The sequence below is a fragment of the Pseudophryne corroboree genome, chromosome 3 (genome assembly GCF_028390025.1).
Source record: "Pseudophryne corroboree isolate aPseCor3 chromosome 3, aPseCor3.hap2, whole genome shotgun sequence".
Lineage (NCBI taxonomy): Eukaryota > Metazoa > Chordata > Amphibia > Anura > Myobatrachidae > Pseudophryne > Pseudophryne corroboree.
Genome location: NC_086446.1, coordinates 265,751,172 through 265,777,019, shown reverse-complemented (window position 1 = coordinate 265,777,019; position 25,848 = coordinate 265,751,172). Strand labels below are relative to the sequence as shown.

The following is a 25,848-nucleotide window of genomic DNA, read 5'->3' as shown; positions in this document are numbered from 1 at the left end:
GCGACCCGCTACCCAGGACGCCAGCGTAGTACTTACCACTCTTCATTCTTCTGTCTCTGTTAGGGGTGGCGGCGTGCTGCGGGAATGTACGCTCGCCGTGGTGGGGCTTGCGAATAGGTCCCTCAGGAGCTCAGTGTCCTGTCAGTGGGGAACGGGACCATTAACCCTTCAAGAGGTTGGGCCGTTCCCCTCCTAAGTCCCACGAAGCAGGCAGGCTGGTGCCAACCAGCCCTGCCTGAAAACAACAAACATATAAAATAAATGCAGAAAACTCTTCAGGAGCTTCCATAAGTGTTATCAGCTCCTCCGGGCACATTTTCTAAACTGAGTCTGGTAGGAGGGGCATAGAAGGAGGAGCCAGCCCACACTAATCAAATTCTTAAAGTGCCCATGGCTCCTAGTGGACCAGTCTATACCCCATGGTACTAAATGGAACCCCAGTATCCTCTAGGACGTAAGAGAAATATATAGTAAGCACCACTATAGCATAGTATACAACATTATGGGCCTGATCTGGAGTCAGACGCAGTAGATTGATGTCTTGTCTGCGCATGCATCTGATTTGCATTACACTTACAGCCCAAACATTTTGCACACTCCATAAATTCAATTAGCATTACAGTACTAACATATTAAGGGTATTCAATTGTTTGAAAAGTCAGTTGGGTGTCTGTTTTTTCTTATCTAATAGACAGGAAAAGACAGACACCCAACCGTCTTTTCAAAGAATTGAATTCCCCTCAACGTTGTATTTGTCTGCACTTGTATTTTGTCCGGTTACCCCCTTGTATGGCCCTACAGAACCCTTGCGCCATCTTAGAAATGACAATAAACAATCTCTACTTCCACTGTGTGCAGCAGACCAGTGCATTTCCTGACCATAAGCAATCTGCACTTTTTTAATTTGTAAAGAAATTGTCTGTTTTCATCTATTACAGCTCTTACCTTTTTTTTTTTATATATATTAAATAACCACAGTAAATGTACTCGTTTCTGAAAGATTTATTTCATAAATGTCTCAATTAAAAAACAATGGATAAGTGGTCTGCTAAAAAGCTATTGCTAAATATCCTTATGTATAAAGTATTCCACACAAGAATTGTTTTTTTTTTAACCATTGTCACATTTGTAGCAGAAAAGAGGAGATGCTGACCTTAGACTTGAGTTCCGATCTGGCAGTCACTGACCTAAACTCAAAATTTCAGAGAGACCTTAAATCTCAGGGAGGGAGAGAATTAATTCTCGACAATGTTCCCAAACATTTCAGAAATCCGGCACCTCTAGGCCACCAATACTGCCTCGCACCCAACAAATTTTCCTATGCATAGATACGTAGGACAATTTGTTGGGTTACCATAATTCATGGGGATATGCTCAGCCGGACATGGTGGTAGCATATTGCAGAGAACTGAATCCCCCACCCCCCTTAAATATTCTGATTGGTCTTTAAAAGTGTACCCATTGCCTATGCAGTAAGGAACCGGGGAAATCATTCTTTGGGCAGAAGCATGTTTAAGTGTATCAATTCACTTGTGGCCGAAAAGCGGGTAAAATGTCAAAATGGCTATCCAAACTGAGTTAAGATAATAGGTACACTTTAAAGATGTACTTTAAAAACACAATTTATTTATTTAGCTTTACAAAAGGGTGATGTTTGACATGGTATAATCTGTATACTCTACATAGAGTAACATAACCTTTTTATCACTTCTTAAAAATAGCTCCCTTCCCTTACCCACAGTAGCGCTGACTATGTTGTTGCCTATACACTAGTGAAATAAGCCCATATAATGGTTGCTGTCACTATGCATAAGCAACATGTGGACGTCCAACCATGTCAGATATCACCCCGAGTGTTTTCAAACAAATACACACACCACAATACATGATCCCACAATACACAAGTGTCCTCTTCCTAAATTATAAGTGTTCTTTACAATAATTGCATCTACAGAAAAAAAATATATTTTATTTAGCTGTCTATTACAAGTCAGTAAAACATTTCCAAGAAATCCCTAATTCTACTAAGCCAATACAGCAAACCTATGTATATAAAACAATCCTTTGTTGAGTGGTTTGAAAATCGTTGTATGGTTCAAAACAATTAACTGTTTAGTACACCAAGATAAACTCCTACTCATGAAAGTTACAGAAGGCCCAATTCATGTTTGTACGCAATGCAAGTGTTCATGCAACTGAGCGATTAATGTCAGACTGAACCATGATCGCACTGCGCATGAGCCAAGGTACCATTGCGATACCGCTCATAGTGAGATTTTTCATGCTGAGTGATTGACAGGTAGGGACCGTTTGGGCAGCATAACGGGGAAAGGCATAGAAAGAATAGGTATGTCACAGACATTTTTCAGGGCATGTATTTGCTTTCAGTTGTGATCCTGTACGCAGAGAAATGGTGCTAGTGTCGCTACTGCCACGTTCAGTCTGTGTGACCATAAACTGGTGACAGAAAGATCTAAAAACCTGTAAGTTTCTACCACTAGGCTAGCTGGGAGTACAAGATATTGAAGCAGCAATGATCAGGCCTAGTACATGTGCTTCAAGCCTGGTTGGCAACTAATGAATATAAGGCTCTCAATTTTATCTGATAGTTTAATGCAGTGTTTCAACAATAAAAGTAAGCTACACAATATGCCCCCAATACAGATTTCTATAATCCCAGCAATTTAAAAAAAGTGGGCCGGATGTAATGACAGCCGAGCTGGCTGGAGGTGCGAGTTCCAGGCTGAATACGGACTGTTTTTTAAAACGACAATCATGTACAAGGCAAAACCATGCCTTGTAAATGGCTTTAAAAAAATAAATTAAAAAAACCACAGAGTTCGGCCGTGAACCCACATGTCCAACCAACTTGGACGTCATTACATCCAGTCCATTAATCTTTAAGGGCTTGTTTACCAAAATACTAATTAGGTACAGCAACCAATCAGCAGTTTACTTTGATATGTCTGGATTAGTGGCTGTGGTTTAGTGCACTTTTTGCACCTATATGTCATGTTGGTAAGAGAGCTATAATGTCTTTTGATGCCATTCTTTAGATGTGCGGAGACAATATATTTACAAAGCCATCACAACCTTACAGTGAACAGCCATTTTAAATCAGACACATTCTGCATTTGAGGTCACTAATTTGTAATTATTGTGTGCACAAGAAAATATCAGATGTCATTTCCACTGAGTATTTAATGCTTTGTGCCACACTTCAAATTCTAGACACCCAATCAGCAGTTCAACAAAATGTTTTTCTATGACAAGTAACATAACAAATTATTTCATCTTTATAAAAACATGTCAAGCTGAGGAGACAGTTGAGACAATTTTGTACCATAATGTAAACTTGCTTCACAATAATCATCCGTTTGCTTTACAGTCTGTTCCTGACACACCCAGCAGCCATTTTGTCTGTTAAACCAATATGCATTAGTCTCCCATGTATTGACTTACGACCTGTGCTATCAGCGGGGCATGAGAGACATATGTACATTTATAGGGTGTAACCCACAAAATGGTTGCCACCTTGGTGTGTAAATAATCAAAAACTGGTGGTGATAAATGGTCTTTTATTTACCTCAGTGCAGAAATGTTTTGTAATTTCCAGGAGAATATATTACATATACCTGTATATACCAAAAAAACTGTATATAAAACCTTTTAGTAATACATTCAAACAAAGAAAGAAAAAAACAACCTCAGTATCTCACTACATCACATTCAAAAAGTCAGATTCAATTAAGGACTTGATTTATTCATTGCTTATCTGCTGTCTTACACATTAAAATAACACAACTGAATTAGCGATGTACAATTATCAGTGTTTGCTGACACAACCATCACCGCTTTCAAGTGTGCCTTTCATATAAAAAATGCCAAAGGGTCACTTGGGAGGGGGGGGGGGGGGGGTTTGTTTATAAATGTGCTACCGATTTGCCAATAGCTATAGAAGACTGCAATATTAACTGTGTCATGAGGCAGCACTATAGATGCTTAAAAGCCTGTACGGTCTTTTAATTGAGGTAAAGGATAAAAAAAAAAAAATAATAATAAAATTTTTCATTGTTATGCAAGTAGAAGGCATGAAAGGAAAAAAAAAAAAAAAAAAAAAACGATCTACCAGATCTCTTTAATGACCCAAATTAATTTTTAGAGCTATCACAGGTCTGAGACTAATAGTTATCAGTCCAAAGTTTGTGCCTTTCAACAAATATAAAGATCTAGTTATTGCGGAGTCTTTGACTCCTGGCCTTGTAGACCTCGATCAGCAGATCTTTAACATACTGGATCTCTCTTTCGATTGAATCAGACTTTTCCTTCAGCTCCCTGTTGCGGACTTCCAGGATTTGACATTCGTCATCCAGTGCGTCATATTCTGCACGTTTCCGCTGGCGGTAACGAAGAGCTGCCGTCTTGTTCTGGTCTCTCTTCTTCTGCTTACGGTCACCTTTAGGCTGGCTTGAACCAGAGCAGCTGGATGGTGAAGTGGTGGGGCGGTCATAAGGGGTAGGCCTGTTCAGTTGTTTTGATTGTGCTGGCGGGTCAGTGGTGTCATTAATCACCATAAAATCCTGCTGGTCTTCTCTAGAGAAATCACTTGGAACATCTGTGTACAGATTCATAAGCTCAAGGCAGCCAGAATCTAATGTGTCCAGTGCCACAGGGGCAGGAGCTTGCGTGTCTGCAATGTATGCCTGGAATTCTACAGCTCTACTAACAAGCTGCTGGTCAGGTGTTGGAAAGTGAAAGTGGACTTCATGAGAAGGAGGAGTGCTGGGTGCCACTTGATCTGGGGGCATTGGGAGCCTAGGGGAGAGAGTCTCCTCCAGGAAGTAATCTTCCATTTGCTCCAGCTCCTTCTTCAAAAGAGTGGCCATGAATTCCAGGTCTGGGGCTGAAGGACCTGGCATGGACGGATCCACCATCGCTGGCAGAAAACACGAGAAATCCACCCTTTCTGTCATCCAGTCTGTGAATCCATCCCCTGGACAAGGGAAAAAAAAAAAAAAAGGGGAAACAAGACAGAGGTTGTACATCAGTAGATGATCACGAGTTTAGAATGGTTATAGAACTGGCTATAAGATCAAAGCACAAATATTTTAAACGAGATTGAAGAAACATCCTTAGTTTTCTACAGATTTTAAAACATCCCCCTTTTTTCTTCTGGCTCAAAACATAATTTTGTTCTGAAAAGACTTAACGAAGATACATTTTATATGTATATATAACTAAATGTTTTTTATAATAAAAGGTACTTAACAATAGCCACTGCTTATATCACGCACTGAACCACATTTCTAAGGACAAATCTAAAAGGGCTAAGAGGTTCCAGGAGTTAAACATGAATCCACTTACCTCCACCCCACGTATACCATATCCTGGCAATGATTTCAACACTCCTGTTGGCAAGCCTCACATAAGAGTAAAAAAGTCTGCCTCATTAGGAGCAAGCAGAACATCAATGGACCATGACAGGCATTTCTGAACTTATTCTGGGTCTGATATTGCTTAATTTATGGACTTTTCATTTTCTAATTAGACTTTTCAGTGCAGTTTTGACAGTTAAAAATGTCCACGGTTCACGCGGTTGTGAATAGCGTTAATAAGATCACACCAAAATAAGTTTTTTGGAGGTAATTTGTGAAGCTCCAAATGTCCACTGCACAAGGTAAAACACGTGAGTCATGCAACTGCACCTACATTTATGCAAAGGAGTCTGTAGAGCAGAACCAGCACATTCTAAAGGGGAAAGGATAAGCAGAGCGACGGCATTCCTAGTACACAGAGCTGTTTCTTGCAGCGGGCGAGGAGTGCATTCGCACGATGCGCCCGCCGCAACTCTTGATGGCTGTTTGTGCTCCCCCTCATTACTACTCCGCTCGGGTGGCGGAGTTTCATGCAATGACGCGTTTGCGTCATAACGCAAATGAGTCATTACACGAAACTCCGCCTCCAAGCGGAGTACTGATGACGGGGAGGAGGTGGAGCCACCCGGAACATGGAGCAGAGGGAGAGGCGGGCCGAAGAGCAGGAAGCAGTATGGAAGAGGACCTCTGGCTGTAAATATAACTCTCTCTCTCATTTTGTAGAAGGAGACTCTTGCCTGCCGTAACGTGTAAAATGGGGACACCTGCCTGCCGTAATGTGTAAAATGGGGATTTATTGTATCAAGTGCATTGCAGGGTGTGGCATAATATAGTGCAGAGGGCATTACTGTGTGATGCTTAATATGGTAGATTTTTTTTATTTTTTTCCTGTGGTGGCCGTGATCTGTTGGTTCAGGGTCAAAAACTGGGGTATAAGGTAGTCTTTTCAGATGAGGCCACGCCCATTTTAATGAGATGAGACCACGCCCCCCATGCCGGGGGCACGCGCGCAACTTTTTTGTATCTATGGGAAGGGCGGGTCTGCGCATTTGTTTTTATGCCAAGGGGGGTGCGCGTGCGTATTTTTAAGTCTCGCACTGGGAGCCAAATTGGCTAGAAACAGCCCTGGATGTACAAAGTGCTGCAGAACTGCAAACAACAGAACACTTGCTGGGCAAGATATTTAAACTGGATAGAGGAATGGGAGCAGCATTTACTAGCATTCATTTTCCTGCAGAAGGAGATAATGGGCATTCCCGCTTTGCAAAATACATTAAAATTGAGCCGTATTTTAGAATTAGAACTGGAAATGTTATTTTATGAAATGGGTGATGGCAAAGGAATAGAAAGTCAGACTTTAAATGTGACCTTCTGCTCCTCTCTCTCTGGCACATTTCAGGTTTGCCGAGGCCTCTAGTGAGAGCAGAGTGAAAGTGTGCATGTGGCTGTATACTGGGTGGATCATCTAAGCATAGTGGTGCATAACCGAGAGATTTTATTATACAAATTAAAAAACACAAGTGTTACATGTACCTGCCAGGCATCCTCCTTCAGCCCCGTGCATATGTACCCCATCCTCCATGGGCACTGGTAGATGTTCATAGTGATTTCCATGAGCAGGGATCTTCAGGAGATCCGCCCGCCAGTGCAGAGTGCTAACTGGCAACATCGACATCTCCAGGTCCAGATTTAAGGCCGCCAGGAGAGACATTTCCACCAGGATTATTTCGATTCAGGCCAGAGAACTGTTCGGAAGCACGATTCCAGCTGGATGCAGCAGCGGAAGGCGCATAGGGGGTAAAAGACCTGCAATGGACAGATCAAAAGGAGATCTTAATTTTCTTTCATTTTTCATGGTCATGTTTATACAGGTTGAGTATCCCATATCCAAATATTCCGAAATACGGAATATTCCGAAATACGGACTTTTTTGACTGAGATAGTGAAACCTTTGTTTTTTGATGGCTCTATGTACACAAACTTTGTTTAATGCACAAAGTTATAAAAAATATTGTATTAAAGGACCTTCAGGCTGTGTGTATAAGGTGTATATGAAACATAAATGCATTCTGTGCTTAGATTTAGGTCCCATCGGCATGATATCTCATTATAGTATGCAATTATTCCAAAATACGGAAAAATCCGATATCCAAAATACGTCTGGTCCCAAGCATTTTGGATAAGGGATACTCAACCTGTACTAGAGTTTTTTTGTTTTACACAAGTAGTGAAATACAATAAAACTATTGTCTGAACAAATTCTCAAGAAGCCAATAACTCTAGGTCAGTGGTTCTCAAACTCGGTCCTCAGGAACCAAAAGAGTGCATGTTTTCCAGGTCTCCTCACAGAATCCTTAGTTAAATAATTAGCTACATCTGTGGATCTTTTAAAATGTGTCAGTGAATAATGAGTGCACCTGCTGGGTGACCTAAAACACATGAACTGTTTGGGGTCCCGCGGACAGAGTTTGAGAAGTTGTGCTCTAGAGCACAGGTTCTCAAACTCGGTCCTCAGGACCCCACACAGTGCATGTTTTGCAGGTCTCCTCACAGAATCACAAGTGAAATAATTAGCTCCACCTGTGGACCTTTTAAAATGTGTCAGTGAGTAATTACTACACCTGTGCACCTGCAAAAACATGCACTGTGTGGGGTCCTGAGGACCGAGTTATAGAACCTGTGCTCTAGAGTTAACTACTCGTGACGGCCAACTAGTTGTGCATGGCCTGTTCTTCTGTGTGATGCTTTATTAGCTACAATGGGAATAAAATTCTCTTTTGTTTGCGCTTTTAGAACAGTGGTTTGCAGCAACTGAACAAAAAAAGCAACAAACTGAAGCTGAAATATATTATATATATATATATATATATATATATATACATACATACATACACACATAGTTGTGCTCATAGGTTTACATACCCTAGCAGAATTTGTGATTTTCTGGCCATTTGTCAGAGAATATGAATGATAACTCGCAAACTTTTCTTTCACTCATGGTTACTGGTTGGGTGAAGCCATTTATTGTCAAACAACTGTGTTTACTCTTTTTAAATCATAATGACAACAGAAACTAGCCAAATGACCCTGATCAAAAGTTTACATACCCCAGTTCTTAATACCGTGTATTTCTCTAATGTCCTAAGTGGATGCTGGGGACTCCGTAAGGACCATGGGGAATAGCGGCTCCGCAGGAGACTGGGCACATCTAAAGAAAGCTTTAGGACTAACTGGTGTGCACTGGCTCCTCCCCCTATGACCCTCCTCCAAGCCTCAGTTAGATTTCTGTGCCCGACGAGAAGGGTGCACACTAGGGGCTCTCCTGAGCTTCTTAGTGAAAGTTTTAGTTTAGGTTTGTTATTTTCAGCGAGACCTGCTGGCAACAGGCTCACTGCATCGAGGGACTAAGGGGAGAAGAAGCGAACTCACCTGCGTGCAGAGTGGATTGGGCTTCTTGGCTACTGGACATTAGCTCCAGAGAGACGATCACAGGCCCAGCCTGGATGGGTCCCGGAGCCGCGCCGCCGGCCCCCTTACAGAGCCAGAAGAGCGAAGAGGTCCGGAAAAATCGGCGGCAGAAGACGTTCCTGTCTTCAATAAGGTAGCGCACAGCACTGCAGCTGTGCGCCATTGCTCTCAGCACACTTCATACTCCGGTCACTGAGGGTGCAGGGCGCTGGGGGGGGGCGCCCTGAGACGCAATAAAACATGATAAAAATACCTTACATGGCAAAAAATACATCACATATAGCTCCTGGGCTATATGGATGCATTTAACCCCTGCCAGAATATACAGAAAAACGGGTGATAAGGCCGCCGAAAAGGGGGCGGAGCCTATCTCCTCAGCACACTGGCGCCATTTTCCCTCACAGCTCAGTTGGAGGGAAGCTCCCTGGCTCTTCCCTGCAGTCACTACACTACAGAAAGGGTTAAAAAAAAAAAAAAGAGAGGGGGGCACTAATTAGGCGCAGTATTAAAACATACAGCAGCTATAAGGGGAAAAACACTTATATAAGGTTATCCCTGTATATATATATATATATATATATATATATATAGCGCTCTGGTGTGTGCTGGCATACTCTCCCTCTGTCTCCCCAACGGGCTAGTGGGGTCCTGTTCTCTATCAGAGCATTCCCTGTGTGTGTGCCGGTACGTTTGTGTCGACATGTATGAGGAGAAAAATGATGTGGAGACGGAGCAGAGTGTCTGTAACAGTGATGTCACCACCTAGGGGGTCGACACCTGAGTGGATGTACTGTTGAAAATTACGTGACAGTGTCAGCTCTGTATAAAAAAAAAAACAGTGGTTGACATGAGACAGCCGGCTACTCAGCTTGTGCCTGTCCAGACGTCTCATAGGCCGTCAGGGGCTCTAAAGCGCCCGTTACCTCAGATGGCAGATACAGACGCCGACACGGATACTGACTCCTGTGTCGACGGTGAAGAGACAACCGTGATTTCCAGTAGGGCCACACGTTACATGATTGAGACAATGGAAAATGTTTTATACATTTCTGATAATACGAGTACCACCAAAAAGGGGTATTAGGTTCGGTGAGGGAAAAACTACCTGTAGTTTTCCTGAATCTGAGAAATAAAATGAGGTGTGTGAGGATGCGTGGGTTTCCCCCCGATAACAATTGATAATTTCTTAAAAAGTATTGGCTGTATACCCTTTCCCGCCAGAGGTTAGGGTGCGTTGGGAAACACCCCCTAGGGGGGATAAGGCGCTTACACGCTTGTAAGAACAAGGGCTCTACCCTCTCATGAGATTGCCGCCCTTAAGGATCCTGCTGATAGAAAGCAGGAGGGTATCCAAAAATGTATTCACACACATACTGGTGTTATACTGCGACCAGCAATCGCCTCAGCCTGGAGGTGCAGTGCTGGGTTGGCATGGTCGGATTCCCTGACTGGAAATATTGATATCCTAGATAAGGATAGTATATTATTGCCTATAGAGCATTTAAAAGATGCATTTCTATATATGCAGGATGCACAGCGGAATATTTGCCGACTGGCATCAAGTATAAGTGCGTTGTCCAATTCTACCAGTAAAATGGTCAGGTGATGCGAATTCCAAATGGCATTTGGAAGTATTGCCTTTGAAAGGGGACATCTGGGGTCGGTCTTTTAGACCTGGTGGCCACGGCAACAACTGGGAAATCCACGTTTGTACCCCAGGTCGCCTCTCAAAATAAGACGCCGTATTATCAGGCGCAGTCCTTTGTTGGCAAGCGGACAAATGGTTCCTCTTTTCTGCTCGTGACAGAGGGAGAGGAAAAAGGCTGAAGAGATTACCCAGTTCCCAGGAACAGAAATCCTTTCCCGCCTCTGCAAAGCCCTCAGTATGACGCTAGGGCCTTACAAGCTCAGGCACGGTGGGGGCCCGTTCTCAATGAATTTCAGTGCGCAGTGGGCTCACTCGCAAGTAGACCCCTGGATCCTTCAGGTAATATCTCAAGGGTACATATTGAAATTCGAGACGTCTCCCCCTCGCCGTTTCCAAAAGTCGGCTTTACCGACGTCTCCCTCTGACAGGGAGGCAGTTTTGGAAGCCATTCACAAGCTGTATTCCCAGCAGGTGATAATCAAGGTACCCCTCCTGCAACAGGGAACGGGGTATTATTCCACACTATTGTGGTACCGAAGCCAGACGGCTCGGTGAGACAGATTCTAAATCTAAAATCTAAAATCTTTGAACACTTACATACAGAGGTTCAAATTCAAGATTGAGTCACTCAGAGCAGTGATTGCGAACCTGGAAGAAGGGGACTACATGATGTCTCGGGACATCAAGGATGCTTACCTTCATGTCAAAATTTACCCTTCTCACCAAGGGTACCTCAGGTTATGGTACAGAACTGTCACTATCAGTTCAGACGCTGCCGTAGGGATGGTCCACGACACCCCGGGTCTTTACCAAGGTAATAGCCGAAATGATATCCCTTCGAAGGAAGGGAATTTTAGTTATCCCTTACTTGGACGATTCCCTGATAAGGGTAAGATCCAGGGAACAGTTGGAAGTCGGTGTAGCACTATCTCAGGTAGTGTTGCGGCAGCACGATTGGATTCTCAATATTCCAAAATCGCAGCTGGTTCCGACAACTTGTCTTCTGTTTCCTAGGGATGTTCCTGGACACAGTCCAGAAAAAAGGTGTTTCTCCCGGAAGAGAAAGCCAGGGAGTTATCCGAGCTAGTCAGGAACCTCCTAAAACCGAACCAAGTCTCAGTGCATCAATGCACAAGGGTTCTGGGTAAAAATGGTGGCTTCCTACGAAGCAATCCCATTCGTTAGATTCCACGCAAGAACTTTCCAGTGGAACCTACTGGACAAATGGTCCGGGTCGCATTTTCAGATGCATCAGCGGATAACCCCGTCACCAAGGACAAGGGTATCCATCCTGTGGTGGTTGCAGAGTGCTCATCTTCTAGAGGGCCGCAGATTCGGCATTCAGGACTGGGTCCTGGTGACCACGGATGCCAGCCTGCGAGGCTGGGGAGCAGTCACACAGGGAAGGAATATCCAGGGCTTAGGGTCAAGCCTGGATACATCACTTCACATAAATATCCTGAAGCTAAGGGCCATTTACAATGCTCTAAGCTTAGCAAGACCTCTGCTTCAAGGTCAGCCGGTATTGATCCAGTCGGACAACATCATGGCAGTCACCCACGTAAACAGACAGGGTGGCACAAGAAGCAGGAGGGCAATGGCAGAAGCTGCAGGGATTCTTCGCTGGGCGGAAAATCATGTGATAGCACTGTCAACAGTATTCATTCCGGGAGTGGACAACTGGGAAGCAGACTTCCCTCAGCACGACCTCCACCCGGGAGAGTGGGGACTTCACCCAGAAGTCGTCCACATGATTAAAAAACTCGACAGGTATTGCGCCAGGTCAAGAGACCCTCAGGCAATAGTTGTAGACGCTCTGGTAACACCGTGGGTGTACCAGTCAGTGTATGTGTTCCCTCCTCTGCCTCTCATACCCAAGGTACTGAGATTGATAAGATGGAGAGGAGAAAGCACTATATTCGTGGCTCCGGATTGGCCAAGAAGGACTTGGTAACCGGAACTTCAAGAGATGCTCACGGAGGATCCGTGGCCTCTACCTCTAAGAAGGGACCTGCTCCAGCAAGGACCCTGTCTGTTCCAAGACTTACCGCGGCTGCGTTTGACGGCATGGCGGTTGAACGCCGGATCCTGAAGGAAAAAAGGCATTCCGGATGAAGTCATCCCTATCCTGATCAAAGCCAGGAAGGATGTAACCGCAAAAACATTATCACCGCAATTGGCGAAAATATGTTGCGTGGTGCGAGGCCAGTAAGGCCCGACGGAGGAAATTCAACTGGGTCGATTCCTACATTTCCTGCAAACAGGAGTGTCTATGGGCCTGAAATTGGGGTCCATTAAGGTTCAAATTTCGGCCCTGTCAATTTTCTTCCAAAAAGAACTAGCTTCAGTCCCTGAAGTTCAGACGTTTGTAAAAGGGGTACTGCATATACAGCCTCCTTTTGTGCCTCCAGTAGCACTTTGGGATCTCAATGTAGTTTTGGGTTCCAAAAGTCACATTGGTTTGAACCACTTAAATCTGTGGAGTTAAAATATCTCACATGGAAAGTGGTCATGCTGTTGGCCCTGGCCTGGGCCAGGCGCGTGTCAGAATTGGCGGCTTTATCCTGAAAAAGCCCTTATCTGATTTTCCATTCGGACAGGGCGGAATTGAGGACTCGTCCTCAGTTTCTCCCCAAGGTGGTTTCAGCGTCTCACCTGAACCAACCTATTGGTGGTGCCTGCGGCTACTAGGGACTTGGAGGCCTCCAAGTTGCTAGACGTTGTCAGTGCCCTGAAAATATATGTTTCCAGGACGGCTGGAGTCAGGAAATCTGACTCGCTGTTTATCCTGTGTGCACCCAACAAGCTGGGTGCTCCTGCTTCTAAGCAGACTATTGCTCGTTGGATTTGTAGTACAATTCAGCTTGCACATTCTGTGGCAGGCCTGCCACAGCCAAAAATCTGTAAATGCCCACTCCACAAGGAAGGTGGGCTCATCTTGGGCGGCTGCCCGAGGGGTCTCGGCTTTACAACTTTGCCGAGCAGCTACTTGGTCAGGAGCAAATACGTTTGTAAAATTCTACAAAATTGATATCCTGGCTGAGGAGGACCTGGAGTTCTCTCATTTGGTGCTGCAGAGTCATCCGCACTCTCCCGCCCGTTTGGGAGCTTTGGTATAATCCCCATGGTCCTTACGGAGTCCCCAGCATCCACTTAGGACGTTAGAGAAAATAAGAATTTACTTACCAATAATTCTATTTCTCATAGTCCGTAGTGGATGCTGGGCGCCCATCCCAAGTGTGGATTGTCTGCAATACTTGTACATAGTTATTGTTACAAAAATCGGGTTATTATTGTTGTGAGCCATCTTTCAGAGGCTCTTCTGTTATCATGCTGTTAACTGGGTTCAGATCACAGGTTATACGGTGTGATTGGTGTGGCTGGTATGAGTCTTACCCGGGATTCAAAATCCTTCCTTATTGTGTACGCTCGTCCGGGCACAGTATCCTAACTGAGGCTTGGAGGAGGGTCATAGGGGGAGGAGCCAGTGCACACCAGTTAGTCCTAAAGCTTTCTTTAGATGTGCCCAGTCTCCTGCGGAGCCGCTATTCCCCATGGTCCTTACGGAGTCCCCAGCATCCACTACGGACTATGAGAAATAGAATTATCGGTAAGTAAATTCTTATTTTCCCCCTTTAACATCAATGACAGCTTGAAGTCTTTTGTGGTAGTTGTGGATGAGGCTCTTTATTTTCTCAGATGGTAAAGCTGCCCATTCTTCTTGGCAAAAAGCCTCCAGTTACTGTAAATTCTTGGGCTGTCTTGCATGAACTGCACGTCTGAGATCTCCCCAGAGTGGCTCAATGATATTGAGGTCAGGAGACTGAGATGGCCACTCCAGAACTTTCACTTTATTCTGCTGTAGCCAATGACAGGTCGACTTGGCCTTGTGTTTTGGATCATTGTCATGTTGGAACGTCCAAGTACGTCCCATGCGCAGCTTCCGGGCTGATGAGTGGAAATTTTCCTCCAGTATTTTCTGATAACATGCTGCATTCATCTTGCCATCAATTTTGACCAAGTTTCCAGTGCCTTTGTATCTCATACATCCACAAAACATCAGCGATCCACCTCCGTGTTTCACAGTAGGAATGGTGTACCTTTCATCATAGGCCTTGTAGACTCCTCTCCAAATGTAACGTTTATAGTTGTGGCCAAAAAGTTTAACTTTGGTCTCATCACTCCAAATGACTTTGATCCAGAAGTTTTGAGGCTCGTCTCTGTGCTGTTTGGAGTATTGTAAGCGGGATGCTTTGTGGCATTTGCGTAGTAATCGCTTTCTTCTGGCGACTCGACCATGCAGCCCATTTTTCTTCAAATGCCTCCTTATCGTGCATCTTGAAACAACCACACCACTTTTTTTTTTCAGAGAGTCCTGTATTTCAGCTGAAGTTATTTGTGGATTTTTCTTTGCATCCCAAACAATTTTCCTGGCAGTTGTGGCTGAAATTTTTGTTGGTCTACCTGACCGTGATTTGGTTTCCACAGAAGCCCTCATTTTCCACTTCTTAATTAGAGTTTGAACACTGCTGATTGGAATTCTCAATTGCTTGGATATCTTTTTATATCCCTTTCCTACCTTTTCCCGCAGATCCTTTGACAATTCTTTTGCTTTCCCCATGACTCAGAATCCAGACATGTCAGTGCAGCACTGGATGAAAGATGCAAGGGTCTTTCAGAAGTCCAGAAACTCACTGACCTTTTATACCCACACACTGATTACAAGCAAACCGATCACAGGTGAGGATGGTTACCTTTAGTAGCCATTCAAACCAGTTTGTGTCAACTTCTGTGCACGTTATCAGGCCAAAATCTCCAGGGTATGTAAACTTTTGATCAGGGTCATTTGGGTAGTTTCTGTTGTCATTATGATTTGAAAAGAGTAAACACAGTTGTTTGACAATAAATGGCTTCACCCAACCACTAACCATGAGTGAAAGAAAAGTTTGCGAGTTATCATTCATATTCTCTGACAAATGGCCAGAAAATCACAAATTCTGCTAGGGTATGTAAACTTATGGGCACAACTGTATATATATTTTACACACATCTCTCTTATCAAAGTTTATCAACCACCGGCTCAGTTAGACATCATGTCCTGCTTTTGGAATGGGTTTGTTGGGTCGACCCTATTTAGGTTGACCACTATTGGTCAACAGGTAGTGGGTTGACACCTGGAAAAGGTCGACATAAGTTTTTTTTTTTGTGTCATTTTGTTCGTGACCAGGAACCCCAATTAGTGCCCCTTCGCATGGCTCACCATGCTTCGGGCAAGGTGCCTCACTCCGTTTATGCAGCGATCGACACAGGTTACTATTCCCAATCTTAGGGGTCGATTCAATTCGGCAACAGTTGAATAGCGCCGGGAGTTTGCTCCCGGCACTATTCAATACAGTGACGACTGACCCTCAGTTGTCGGGAATTCTTCTCTCATCCCCGGGGGATGAGATAAGAAACCCGACAAAAGTGCTGCCGTTAGGCTGATTCTGTTGGGAATCAGCATCGCCGCGGGTAGTTAAGTCGGAGAACGCCGCGGGTAGTTAAGTCGGAGAATTCTCTGTTGAGAACGGGCATTCGCCGACTTAACTTTAGCTGAATTGAATAGCGTCGGGAGCTAATTCCCGGCGCTATTCAACTGTTGCCGAATTGAATCGACCCCTTAGTCCACGTGGATTGTAAAGTATGAACAAAAATAAAATAAAATACATTTGTGAAAAACGCATGACGACCTTTGCCATGTCAACCAATAGTGGTCGACCTAAGGACCGTATCCCCCTGCTTCTATGGAACTATACCGCTAGCTGGTAATCCTCTGGCTATTAGAGCTTAATAAATGGTATACTCATCCCCATGCATAGTCATTTATTAACAGTAACTTGTATACACTTCTGTGGGAGGGTCTTCAAACAATACTCAATGCCGAATTTAAAGGGGCATTTATTATTTCATTTTAGTGTGATTTGCCAAATGGCTGGACAGCTTGGTTCTACCATACTTAAGTGCTCAGTGATCAATATAAACTAAAAATATCCCATCCCATTTGCACATAAAATCCAGGCAAAGCAACAAACATAGCTTTAGATTATTTTAAAAAAGTAGAAGCAGATTGTGTTTTAGTCATGCAGTAGAAGCGCCCATTACCTGCTGACATTTTTAAATGCCAGTGACAGTATGTGGCTTAACAAGCATTTGCAATGGGGCTCCCAATGTATACACTTGCATAACATTTATCAGGAGCAGAGATCACTGAAAAATTGCACCACAAGTGTAAATGTGGTTATGGGGTTCCTTCCCTTGCCCATTTAAATGTCCTTATCAGATTTCTATAAGCATAAAGGGGGGTACTCACGGAGCGATATTCTAAGCAATCTGACTAGATTGCTTAGAATTTGAGCATTATCGCTCCGTGTGTACCCCCTAAAGCGATAGCAATGCACAGCCCCGCGCATCGCTATCGTTGGTGCTAGATTGGCCTGCATGCAGGCCAATCTAGCGGGTCGCTCACTTCACCCGATGGGTGAAGTGAGCGCCCCCCCCCCCCCCCCGTCTCCCCCCGCACGCTCAGCACAGATCGCGCTGTGCTGAGCGGCGGGAGAGATGCGTGCTGAGCGGTTCGCTCAGCACACATCTCTTCCGCATCGGTCCGTCTATATGGACCTTAAGGCTAAATCCCTCCTGGTGGCAATACTGTACATTGTAACCTTCTTAATGCTAGGACAATACATGACAGATTTGAGAATTGTTTCTTGTGATCCCATACTCATTTGTGAGGTTATTCACATTCAGAAGTGCAACAATACATTTTCCTAAACACTGCCTGCTCCATTTACCACAAATGAATGCATTTTGGAATTCTAAGTAAAAGTACTTAAGAGCTACCTGAACACAGGTAAACCTGCAATTAAAATAAAGTACTGGTATTTTTATTTTTTTTACAATAAAAAAAAAAAAAAAAAAAAAAGGAGCCCATGGGGTAAATTTACTAAGATGGGAGTTCTATTTAAGATGGGATGTTGCCCATAGCAACCAATCAGATTCCAGGTATTATCTTCTAGAAGGTGCTAGATAAATGAGAAGTAGAAGCTGATTGGTTGCTATGGGCAACATCCCATCTTAAATAGAACTCCCATCTTAGTAAATTTACCCCCATGTGTGGTGTATTTAATTTAGACTAAGCGCCAACGCAGCAGCAACAAACTACAGAAAAACAACACACGTCCAAGATGGCTGCTGTGTCATCTGCAATAATGACAACTGCCCTTTATATATACACACATACATATACACACACACACACAGGTTGAGTATCCCATATCCAAATATTCCGAAATACAGAATATTCTGAAATACAGACTTTGAGTGAGTGAGAAAGTGAAACCTTTGTTTTTTGATGGCTCAGTGTACACAAACTTTGTTTAATACACAAAGTTATTAAAAATATTGTATTAAATGACCTTCAGGCTGTGTGTATAAGGTGTATAGGAAACATAAATGAATTGTGTGAATGTAGATACACTTTGTTCAATACACAAAGTTACAAAAAATATTGGCTAAAATGACCTTCAGGCTGTGTGTATAAGGTGTATATGTAACATAAATACATTCTGTGCTTAGATTTAGGTCCCATCGCCACCATATCTCATTATGGTATGCAATTATTCAAAAATACGGAAAAATCCAATTTATAAAATACCTCTGGTCCCAAGCATTTTGGATAAGGGATACTCAATATGTATGTATGTATGTATGTATGTATGTATGTATGTATGTATGTATGTATGTATGTATGTATGTATGTATGTACGTACGTACGTACACACACACACACACACAGTTAAAACGCCGGCTGTCGGGATCCCGCTGTTCAGGAGACCAACGCCGGAATCCCGACATCCACATGGTATTCCACTCGGCTGCTGGGTCCAAGCCACCAACCGAGTGCGAATATAACATGTGGCGAGCGAAGTGAGCCACTGGGCCCGAAGAGCCGCGAGTGCAGCAAGCCCGCGAGGGGACTCGCCGTTTCGCTTCCAACAGACAAGATGCTGCTGTCCGTATACAAACGGACGGCATTCCAGGTACTCGGAAACCCCCCCTGCATGCGCTACCGTAAAAGGGACTATGTAGTAGCTTCGGACGAATTATAGGAGTTTTCCTTCTCTTAGTGATTTTTGGTCTCTCTGTGCCCAGCCAGAAAATTATACCAGAATGTTGAAGCATTCAAATGGAGGGGTTGTTGATTACAAAACATATAAAAGCAACCCCCCACCCCCATACATACATACATACATACATACATACATACTTGTATTAAAAAACAAAAAAACAGTGTATTACAAAACTGTAGCAATGCTACTTGAAACATTCCTGCAGCATTATTTACGGAGCACAATATGTAGTTACATTAAGATATAAGTTACTATGCATTTAAGTTACTATGTTTTCAAACCATGGCCTGTCATGACAGGAGGGACTTAAGGGAAAGACTCTGCAACACTCTAATTGACATCTGTCTTTGTAACTACTGCCAACAAGCGAGATGATCTAAAGATGGAAAGTCATATTTCCAGGAACATAGGTAGGGAACGTGATACTGCTTGTTCTATGTTTAACCGAGCTAGTTATTAAGTAACAGCTTCAATGCCAAGCTGTTTTCAACATACTGGACAGAGTAGCACACATTGATATAATGTCTTAATAACACAAGTCATTATAGTGGGAATTAAAAGGCTGCCAACTTGTTCGCCTGGCCGAATTCCCACGACACCAGATGCACTTTGCGGCAGCGGGACCTCGCTCAAAAGTGTTCGCTACCCCGTAGAGTAGCAAGCACTTATAAGCGAAATAGTTTGAATTGAGCCAGACGAAGGGTGTGAATTGGGCTGCCGTTGCCAGCATTTAACCGCAACAGCAATTTACCCCCTTCACCCACAACTGAATTATTGTCTTTTAGCCTTGATTCCCTACTAAGACTGCTATGTTTTCAGCCTGCATAGGGTAGCCACTCCAACTTAATAATGAATACAGGTTGAACATGATGGGCATTTTGCCTCTTTTCAACCCAAATTACTATGTTAAGTCACTGGGGAGTCAATTACTAACTCAGCTATTTTCCCTAACGTCTGATTGACATTTTAATCTAGCCTTATGCTGGGCATACACTATACAATTATTTGCCAGATAATCTGCCAGATCTGGCTGGTTGTAAAGAAAAGCTGGTAATGGATGAGAGCAAATGACAATCGTACATTTGCTCCCAAACATTGGAAAATGGATATAAACTGTCATTCAGACAAATTTGTATGAATGACAGTTTGTGTCCGTTTTCAAGTGTTTGGGAACAAATGGTCAATTGTCATTTGCTGACATCCATTACCAGATTTTCATTCCAAACAGTCAGATCTGGCAGATTATCTGACAGATAATTGTACAGTGTATGTCCAGCTTTAGTGTAGCTGTATTAGAACACACACGTCTAAACATTTAGGGCACGAAGTTGGGTGCATAGTAGAAAAAGCAAGCAACTTTGGACCTGGAATATACCACGGGGGCAATTCAATTAGCTGTGCAACTACCGAAGGGTTTCAGCTCCCGTGTGTCCAGAGCTATTTTAAATTATTGCCAACAGTAAGCCTGCAGTAAAACATAGCTCCAGGGTTAAATGACCAGAGCTATGCAATTACCGTCTACGGAAGCATCAGTTAACAAGGATTTCAGTTCACACCTCAGGTGGGTGTGAGCAAATAAGTGCAGCCTTGGGGCTAATCACGGGCAATAACTGAATAGCTCTGAACACAACCTGGGAGCTAGAATTGTGCAGTATGTCCTGTGGCTAGTTGAATTATACCCCATGTTGCAATGCAAGAGCATTTTTTGGGGGGAGCATTTTTTGGGGGGCATGCAGGGTAAATACTGGCTGCTTTTGCATGTGATCCACAAATGCTGTAAAGCTTTATTTTAACCCTGCTATTGAGATGTGTGTTGACCCACCCATCCCATATCTAGATCTCTCTGCACATTGTAAATTACTCCCCACCTGCAGTGCAACATTTATTTATTTTACTTTGCTTTCAAATCAGCCTTATTGCAATACAATATAATATATCACTATTCACCCTCACCACCTGTCACATTTACAGTTTAAAAAAAAAAAAAAAAAAAAATACAATCCTTAGGGATGTTCTCTAGTCCACGAAAAACAACTGTAAATTAGCCCCCAAGGAGCTGAGCTGCTGCAGGTGAATCAACTGGATGCAGAACAGTGAATGTATTACTATTACTCTCAAGAAGCAAATACTAGCTCCTAATTTTAAGGTTTTAGGACACCTCACTATGAAATGTTTTGTGTATCAGTGGAACATTTGCACACACATGACATTCCACAGGAAAGCACCAGACTTTCAAATGTTATGTAATGTAAAATTGTGCAATATCCTGCATTTGCAGATACACTGTCTTGTGTCTTCAGAATTCCCCAGACAAGGACAAATTGCATGATTACATGAGGTCACAAAGCATGTGGGCAGGGTCATATAAGTGACATAAATAAACTGCATCCATGGTATGGACACACAGATTGTCAGCTCCACTGGGGAATGGACTGACGTCAGTAAAAATAAATGTTTGCCATAGAGAGGAAATATAGGCAAGATTACATATACAGCAATAGGAATGTGCCATAGAGTGATCATATGAATAATTCAAGTCTCTCAGACACACAAGTTACTGTACATGAGTGTAGAGGTGCAAAACACTTAGCGATATAGCTCATTTTCCCCCTCCTGAGCGATATTGTTTACTATATCACCCAGTGTGTAGGCAGCTGCTGACGACTGATGCACAGCCCTGTGGGTCGTTAATGACCCTACATGCAACTCAATTTGGACTCATCATCCAAAGCTACATGTACAGCCAGGCTGTGGCATGACGTCACTGTGTGATATCGCACAGTGTATATGCCCGCTGTCGGACTGGAAGGAGACACACTAGGCGATGTTGCTCACGGAGTACATCGCCTAGTGTCTACTTACCTTTGTTCTCATGTTTTGTATATTCTTAACAACAAGTACAGTAATAATTTGTCTTCAATCAGAGGAACAAATATGTTACCTACTAGAATGGGGGGGGGGGGGGGGATTTAAATGCTTTCGTCTCCCACGTAAAGTAATGTGTGATATTCAATTGTTTGTGTCTGCTAATGGGCACGAGTGTTGCGGGCGTCCATTAATTACAGTGCATGTCGTGTTCCAAATGCACTGGGAATAGACCCGTGCAAACTACTGGCCGTGCAGAGTTTGAGTGGATTTCTGCTTGCCGCCTCAGGAGGGTGCAAGCAGAAATAATGGCCATCCGCGGCACTGGCGCCCAAACAATTGAATATCACCTGGTCACTTTATACATGGCAGTGCAAAACAACTGAATGCTCCCATAAGCACGTGATTTAATACATATTAGCTAATCTAGTAGGATTACAGAAAATGGCAACAACTGCATCTAACATGCAGAAAATGCGGAACGTATTGTGCAGGTGATCAATACTGAACACATAGGTCTCTTTGGCTCTCATATCTGAGAACAGCCTGTTGAATACACAACTCTCCAGGGATCTGTTCTAAACCAAGACAAACAACAGTAAATTAATCCACCAGGGGATGAAGAGCTCCTGTTGATGGTTTAGGCAGAGAACAATACATAAAGTATTGTTACTAAAGCAAGTCAGCAGATGCCTCATCTTTATTTATACTGTAGGGTGATAGGAGAATTATACTGCATCAGAAACTAATGACTGATGTTGGTCTGCAAACTTCAGCTTTCATGGTAAAAGCAATTATAGCTGGAATGGAATATGAAATCAGAATTTTATACTGGGTTACAAAACACTATTAAATATGAGCGTCTACAGTAAAGGAACAAGTATATGCATGGCTTCAAAACAGTCTTTTTTTCCCCCATTTCTTCAACCTAAAACAGGTGTATTTGCTATCAATCAACAAGGAATAAAGAGTTTTTCTGAACTGCCCTATTAAACTGGAGGCAATTTTGTTCTGTGCTCTAGAATGGTCTCAGAAGAGAATCCACAAACACCCACATTTCATGGTATATATTAGGCTGAATGAAATGCACAATCTGCACAACTATAATAACACAGATGCTGCATAATCTCTTAGGATGCAGAGCTGACAATCGCCTACTTTCCTACATAATAATACAAGTTCTGCTTCCCATGGGGCTGTGGAGCAGCTGTAAGGATGATTGACATGAAAACTACACCATAATGTCACTAATTATGACAATCGCACAGGCCTGCCGGCATCTGTTCCAGTTCACACCTGGTTTCTTGTACACGGCTATAATAAACCAAATATGAAGAATTCAGGATTTCACAGTACGCACTAAACTGTTATCTAATTAAATTACTATATTTGTGCATCAAGTGTCTATTATAGAACCCAATGAAACTACTGTTACTGAAAATTCTATAACAATATGAGAGAGAATATATATATATATATATATATATATATATATATATATATATATATATATATATATATATATATATATACATATATACACACACACACACACACACACACACACTCTCTCTCTCTTGGACCTAACCGATTTACACCTTTTGGGATCACTGACCTATGCGTGTTGGGAAAGTGTGCATAATGCACGTTTCAAAGAGAAGGTGCTAACTTTTTCACAAGTGACCATCTATTTTACGAATATGATCTACCGTGCTAGGTGCATGTTGACATATGAGAAACAGGTGATGTGGTGTGTACACAACATGTCAGCAGGTACCAGGGCACACAGAAAGGCGCTGTTCTGCAATAAATGACACACAGCATACAGATGTTATACAATAACAGGTGCACAGGCAGAAGGCTGATTGCACAATGACCCAGCCCCTATTCCTGACAGGGGGACCCCCAACCTGTCACTGCTGACAGGTACAAAGGACAACCCCAAATTATACAAAACTATCACAATTTAAGTACAATGGCATAAAATAAATTCAGCGTATACGATTTCTGATAGATATTAAATCCTGCCTATGACACTTATAGTTATAGCTGAGACTTGGGCACCCAGCATACAATGCAATACAAGTATATGCGACAGAGTTAGGTTAACAGATGATTGTTGCAACAGGGTTAAAGTTAAAAAAAAAAAAAATAATAATAATAATAATAATAATAATATAATAATACTTACGCCATCTTTGCGGGTTTTTTTTTGTTATCGCAGCACAAGTGCAAACGCACACTTGTTTCGTGGTCTTGCAAGTCTAGAAAGCCATGGTGATAATACAGGAGGGCGGGGGCCGGTCTGTAACTATCACTGTCTGCTTTGTTGTACTGGGACGATATGACTCGGAAAGCACATAGGGGAAACTTGTATACTGTCACACCACCTTACATCACCGTCACCCTGATATCCCTCCGCCGCCTGCACACACCTCAGCCCACAGTGACAGTGTCTCAGCGCCGGATGTAGCAGAACTGACAGCGTTCTAGTCACACCGGGTGCCCGCGTGTGTGGGTCCGCTATTGTTTTTTTAGTCTATGTAGTTTTTACAGTTATCAGCATAGATTCACAGGGACTATTTCCTCTCGGAGGGAGAATACCGTGACAGGCGGTGAGATTGCAGCAGAGTTGCATCAGCCGGGACATGAGGCGCCAGCAACTCCCCCAGGTCACAGAGTGTGTGATAGCTGGCTGCTGATTGGCTGCTGCCGTGGTGTCGTTTTCTGACCTGCTGCTGGTCTGACAATCTGAAACATACAGTCCTGATTCCTGTCACTGAGCGCTTGTGTAAAAGCGGCCAGGGAGTCATGTGACCGGCCCGAAAGGGAGTTGTGATAACTTAATTTCTGCTCCTGATGTGCTAATCAGGGGCATATTTTATTATTGTCTGCTTTTAATTATTTTCATGAAATGGTCATAACGCTTTATTTTATTTTCTCTTACCCTAGAGGATGCTGTGGTCTATTTAGTACCATGGGGTATAGACGGGTCCCTTGGGAGCCATGGGCACTTTAAGAGTTTAATAGTGTGGGCTGGCCTCTCCCTCTATGCCCCTCCTACCAGACGCAGTTTAGAAAATGTGCCCGGAGGAGCTAGGGGAGCTCCTAGGAGTTTTCTTAGTTTTATTTTTTCTAACAGCCTCTCTGCTTCTTGGGACTTATGGGAGGAGTAGGAACCCACTCTTGAAGTTAATGGTTCTCTATCTCCGCTGACAGGACACTGAGCTCCTGAGGGTGCTGATCGCAAGCCCACGAGGCGACCGCTCACTCCTGCAGCACAGACACCACCCCCTAATAGAGCCCGAAGAAAGAAGAGTGGTGAGTACAGTGCCGGTGGCCTGGTTAGCGGGTCGCCAGCAAGAATGGCGGCTCAAGGGTGGGAGCGCAGCTCTGGCAGGCTGCGCTCCGTACAGGTTCAGCAACATGTATATGTAGACGCTGCTGAGGGGCGTCCTGGGCCAACAAAGATCACCCTAACACTGGTAAAACAGCTAACGGGCTAATCCCGCTGTTAGCACAGAGAGACCTCAGACCAGTATAATCATTGTGCGGGAAGCTGCGCGCAATTACAGGGGGCGGGGCTTCTCAGAGCGGATCCAGAACTCACCAGCACCATTTTCTCCCTGCAAGAACGCTGAACACACACTGACAGGGAGCGCTGCACACCACCTAACTCCAGTTACTGTGGTACCAGGGTGTTATAGACGGGGGAGAGTGTATTTAGTACTATTCAGCCTATTAAGGTTGAATAGTCAGCGTCGGGCATTTTCTCATAATAACTGCCCACAGTGGTGCAGTGTGGCTGGCTCCTTATACTCTGTGACTCTCTGAAGGTGTTCTGGGGGAAACTGTGTCTGACATTTTCTTGTATGTGTGTGTGAGTGTATATATCCACATTACCATGTCTATGGGCTCTGTATCTTGTGCTGCAGAGTGTGTATCTTCTCCTGAGAAGTCTATCCCATGTACTCAGGACTGCAATGTGCTTTCAAAGCCTTCTAAATCTTTACCCCCATGGGTGGATTCTTTAAGGGTAATGATATCCCAGATTTCATTAAGGATGTCCCATAATGAGAAAGAGACGCAGTTTTTGAGAAAATCTGTAAAGGTGTTGCAGCATTCAGCTCCCACTACTTCCTCTACTAGCCCACCTACTTACCCAAAAAAGCGTACACTTGCCCAAGTAATGCAAGTTGATACTGATACCGACTCTGATAAAGGGGACGGTGAAGGGGATATGCAGCGGGGTGATGCATCCCTTGCTAAGGGAGTGCAGCTAATGATTGAAGCCATTAGGGATGTTTTACATATTTCTGAGAAG

General features: G+C 43.5%; 1 protein-coding gene across 1 annotated transcript; it reads right to left on the bottom strand.

Moving 5' to 3' along the window:
* Positions 1-987: 987 nt before the first annotated feature.
* Positions 988-24,074, bottom strand: ATF5 (activating transcription factor 5). The gene is made up of 3 exons (XM_063959045.1): positions 23,716-24,074; positions 6,909-7,181; positions 988-4,993 (listed from the first exon to the last, which is right to left on the bottom strand). The coding sequence occupies exons 2-3, from the start codon at positions 7,084-7,086 to the stop codon at positions 4,230-4,232; spliced, it is 942 nt and encodes a 313-aa protein (XP_063815115.1). The 5' UTR covers positions 7,087-7,181; positions 23,716-24,074; the 3' UTR covers positions 988-4,229.
* Positions 24,075-25,848: the final 1,774 nt, after the last annotated feature.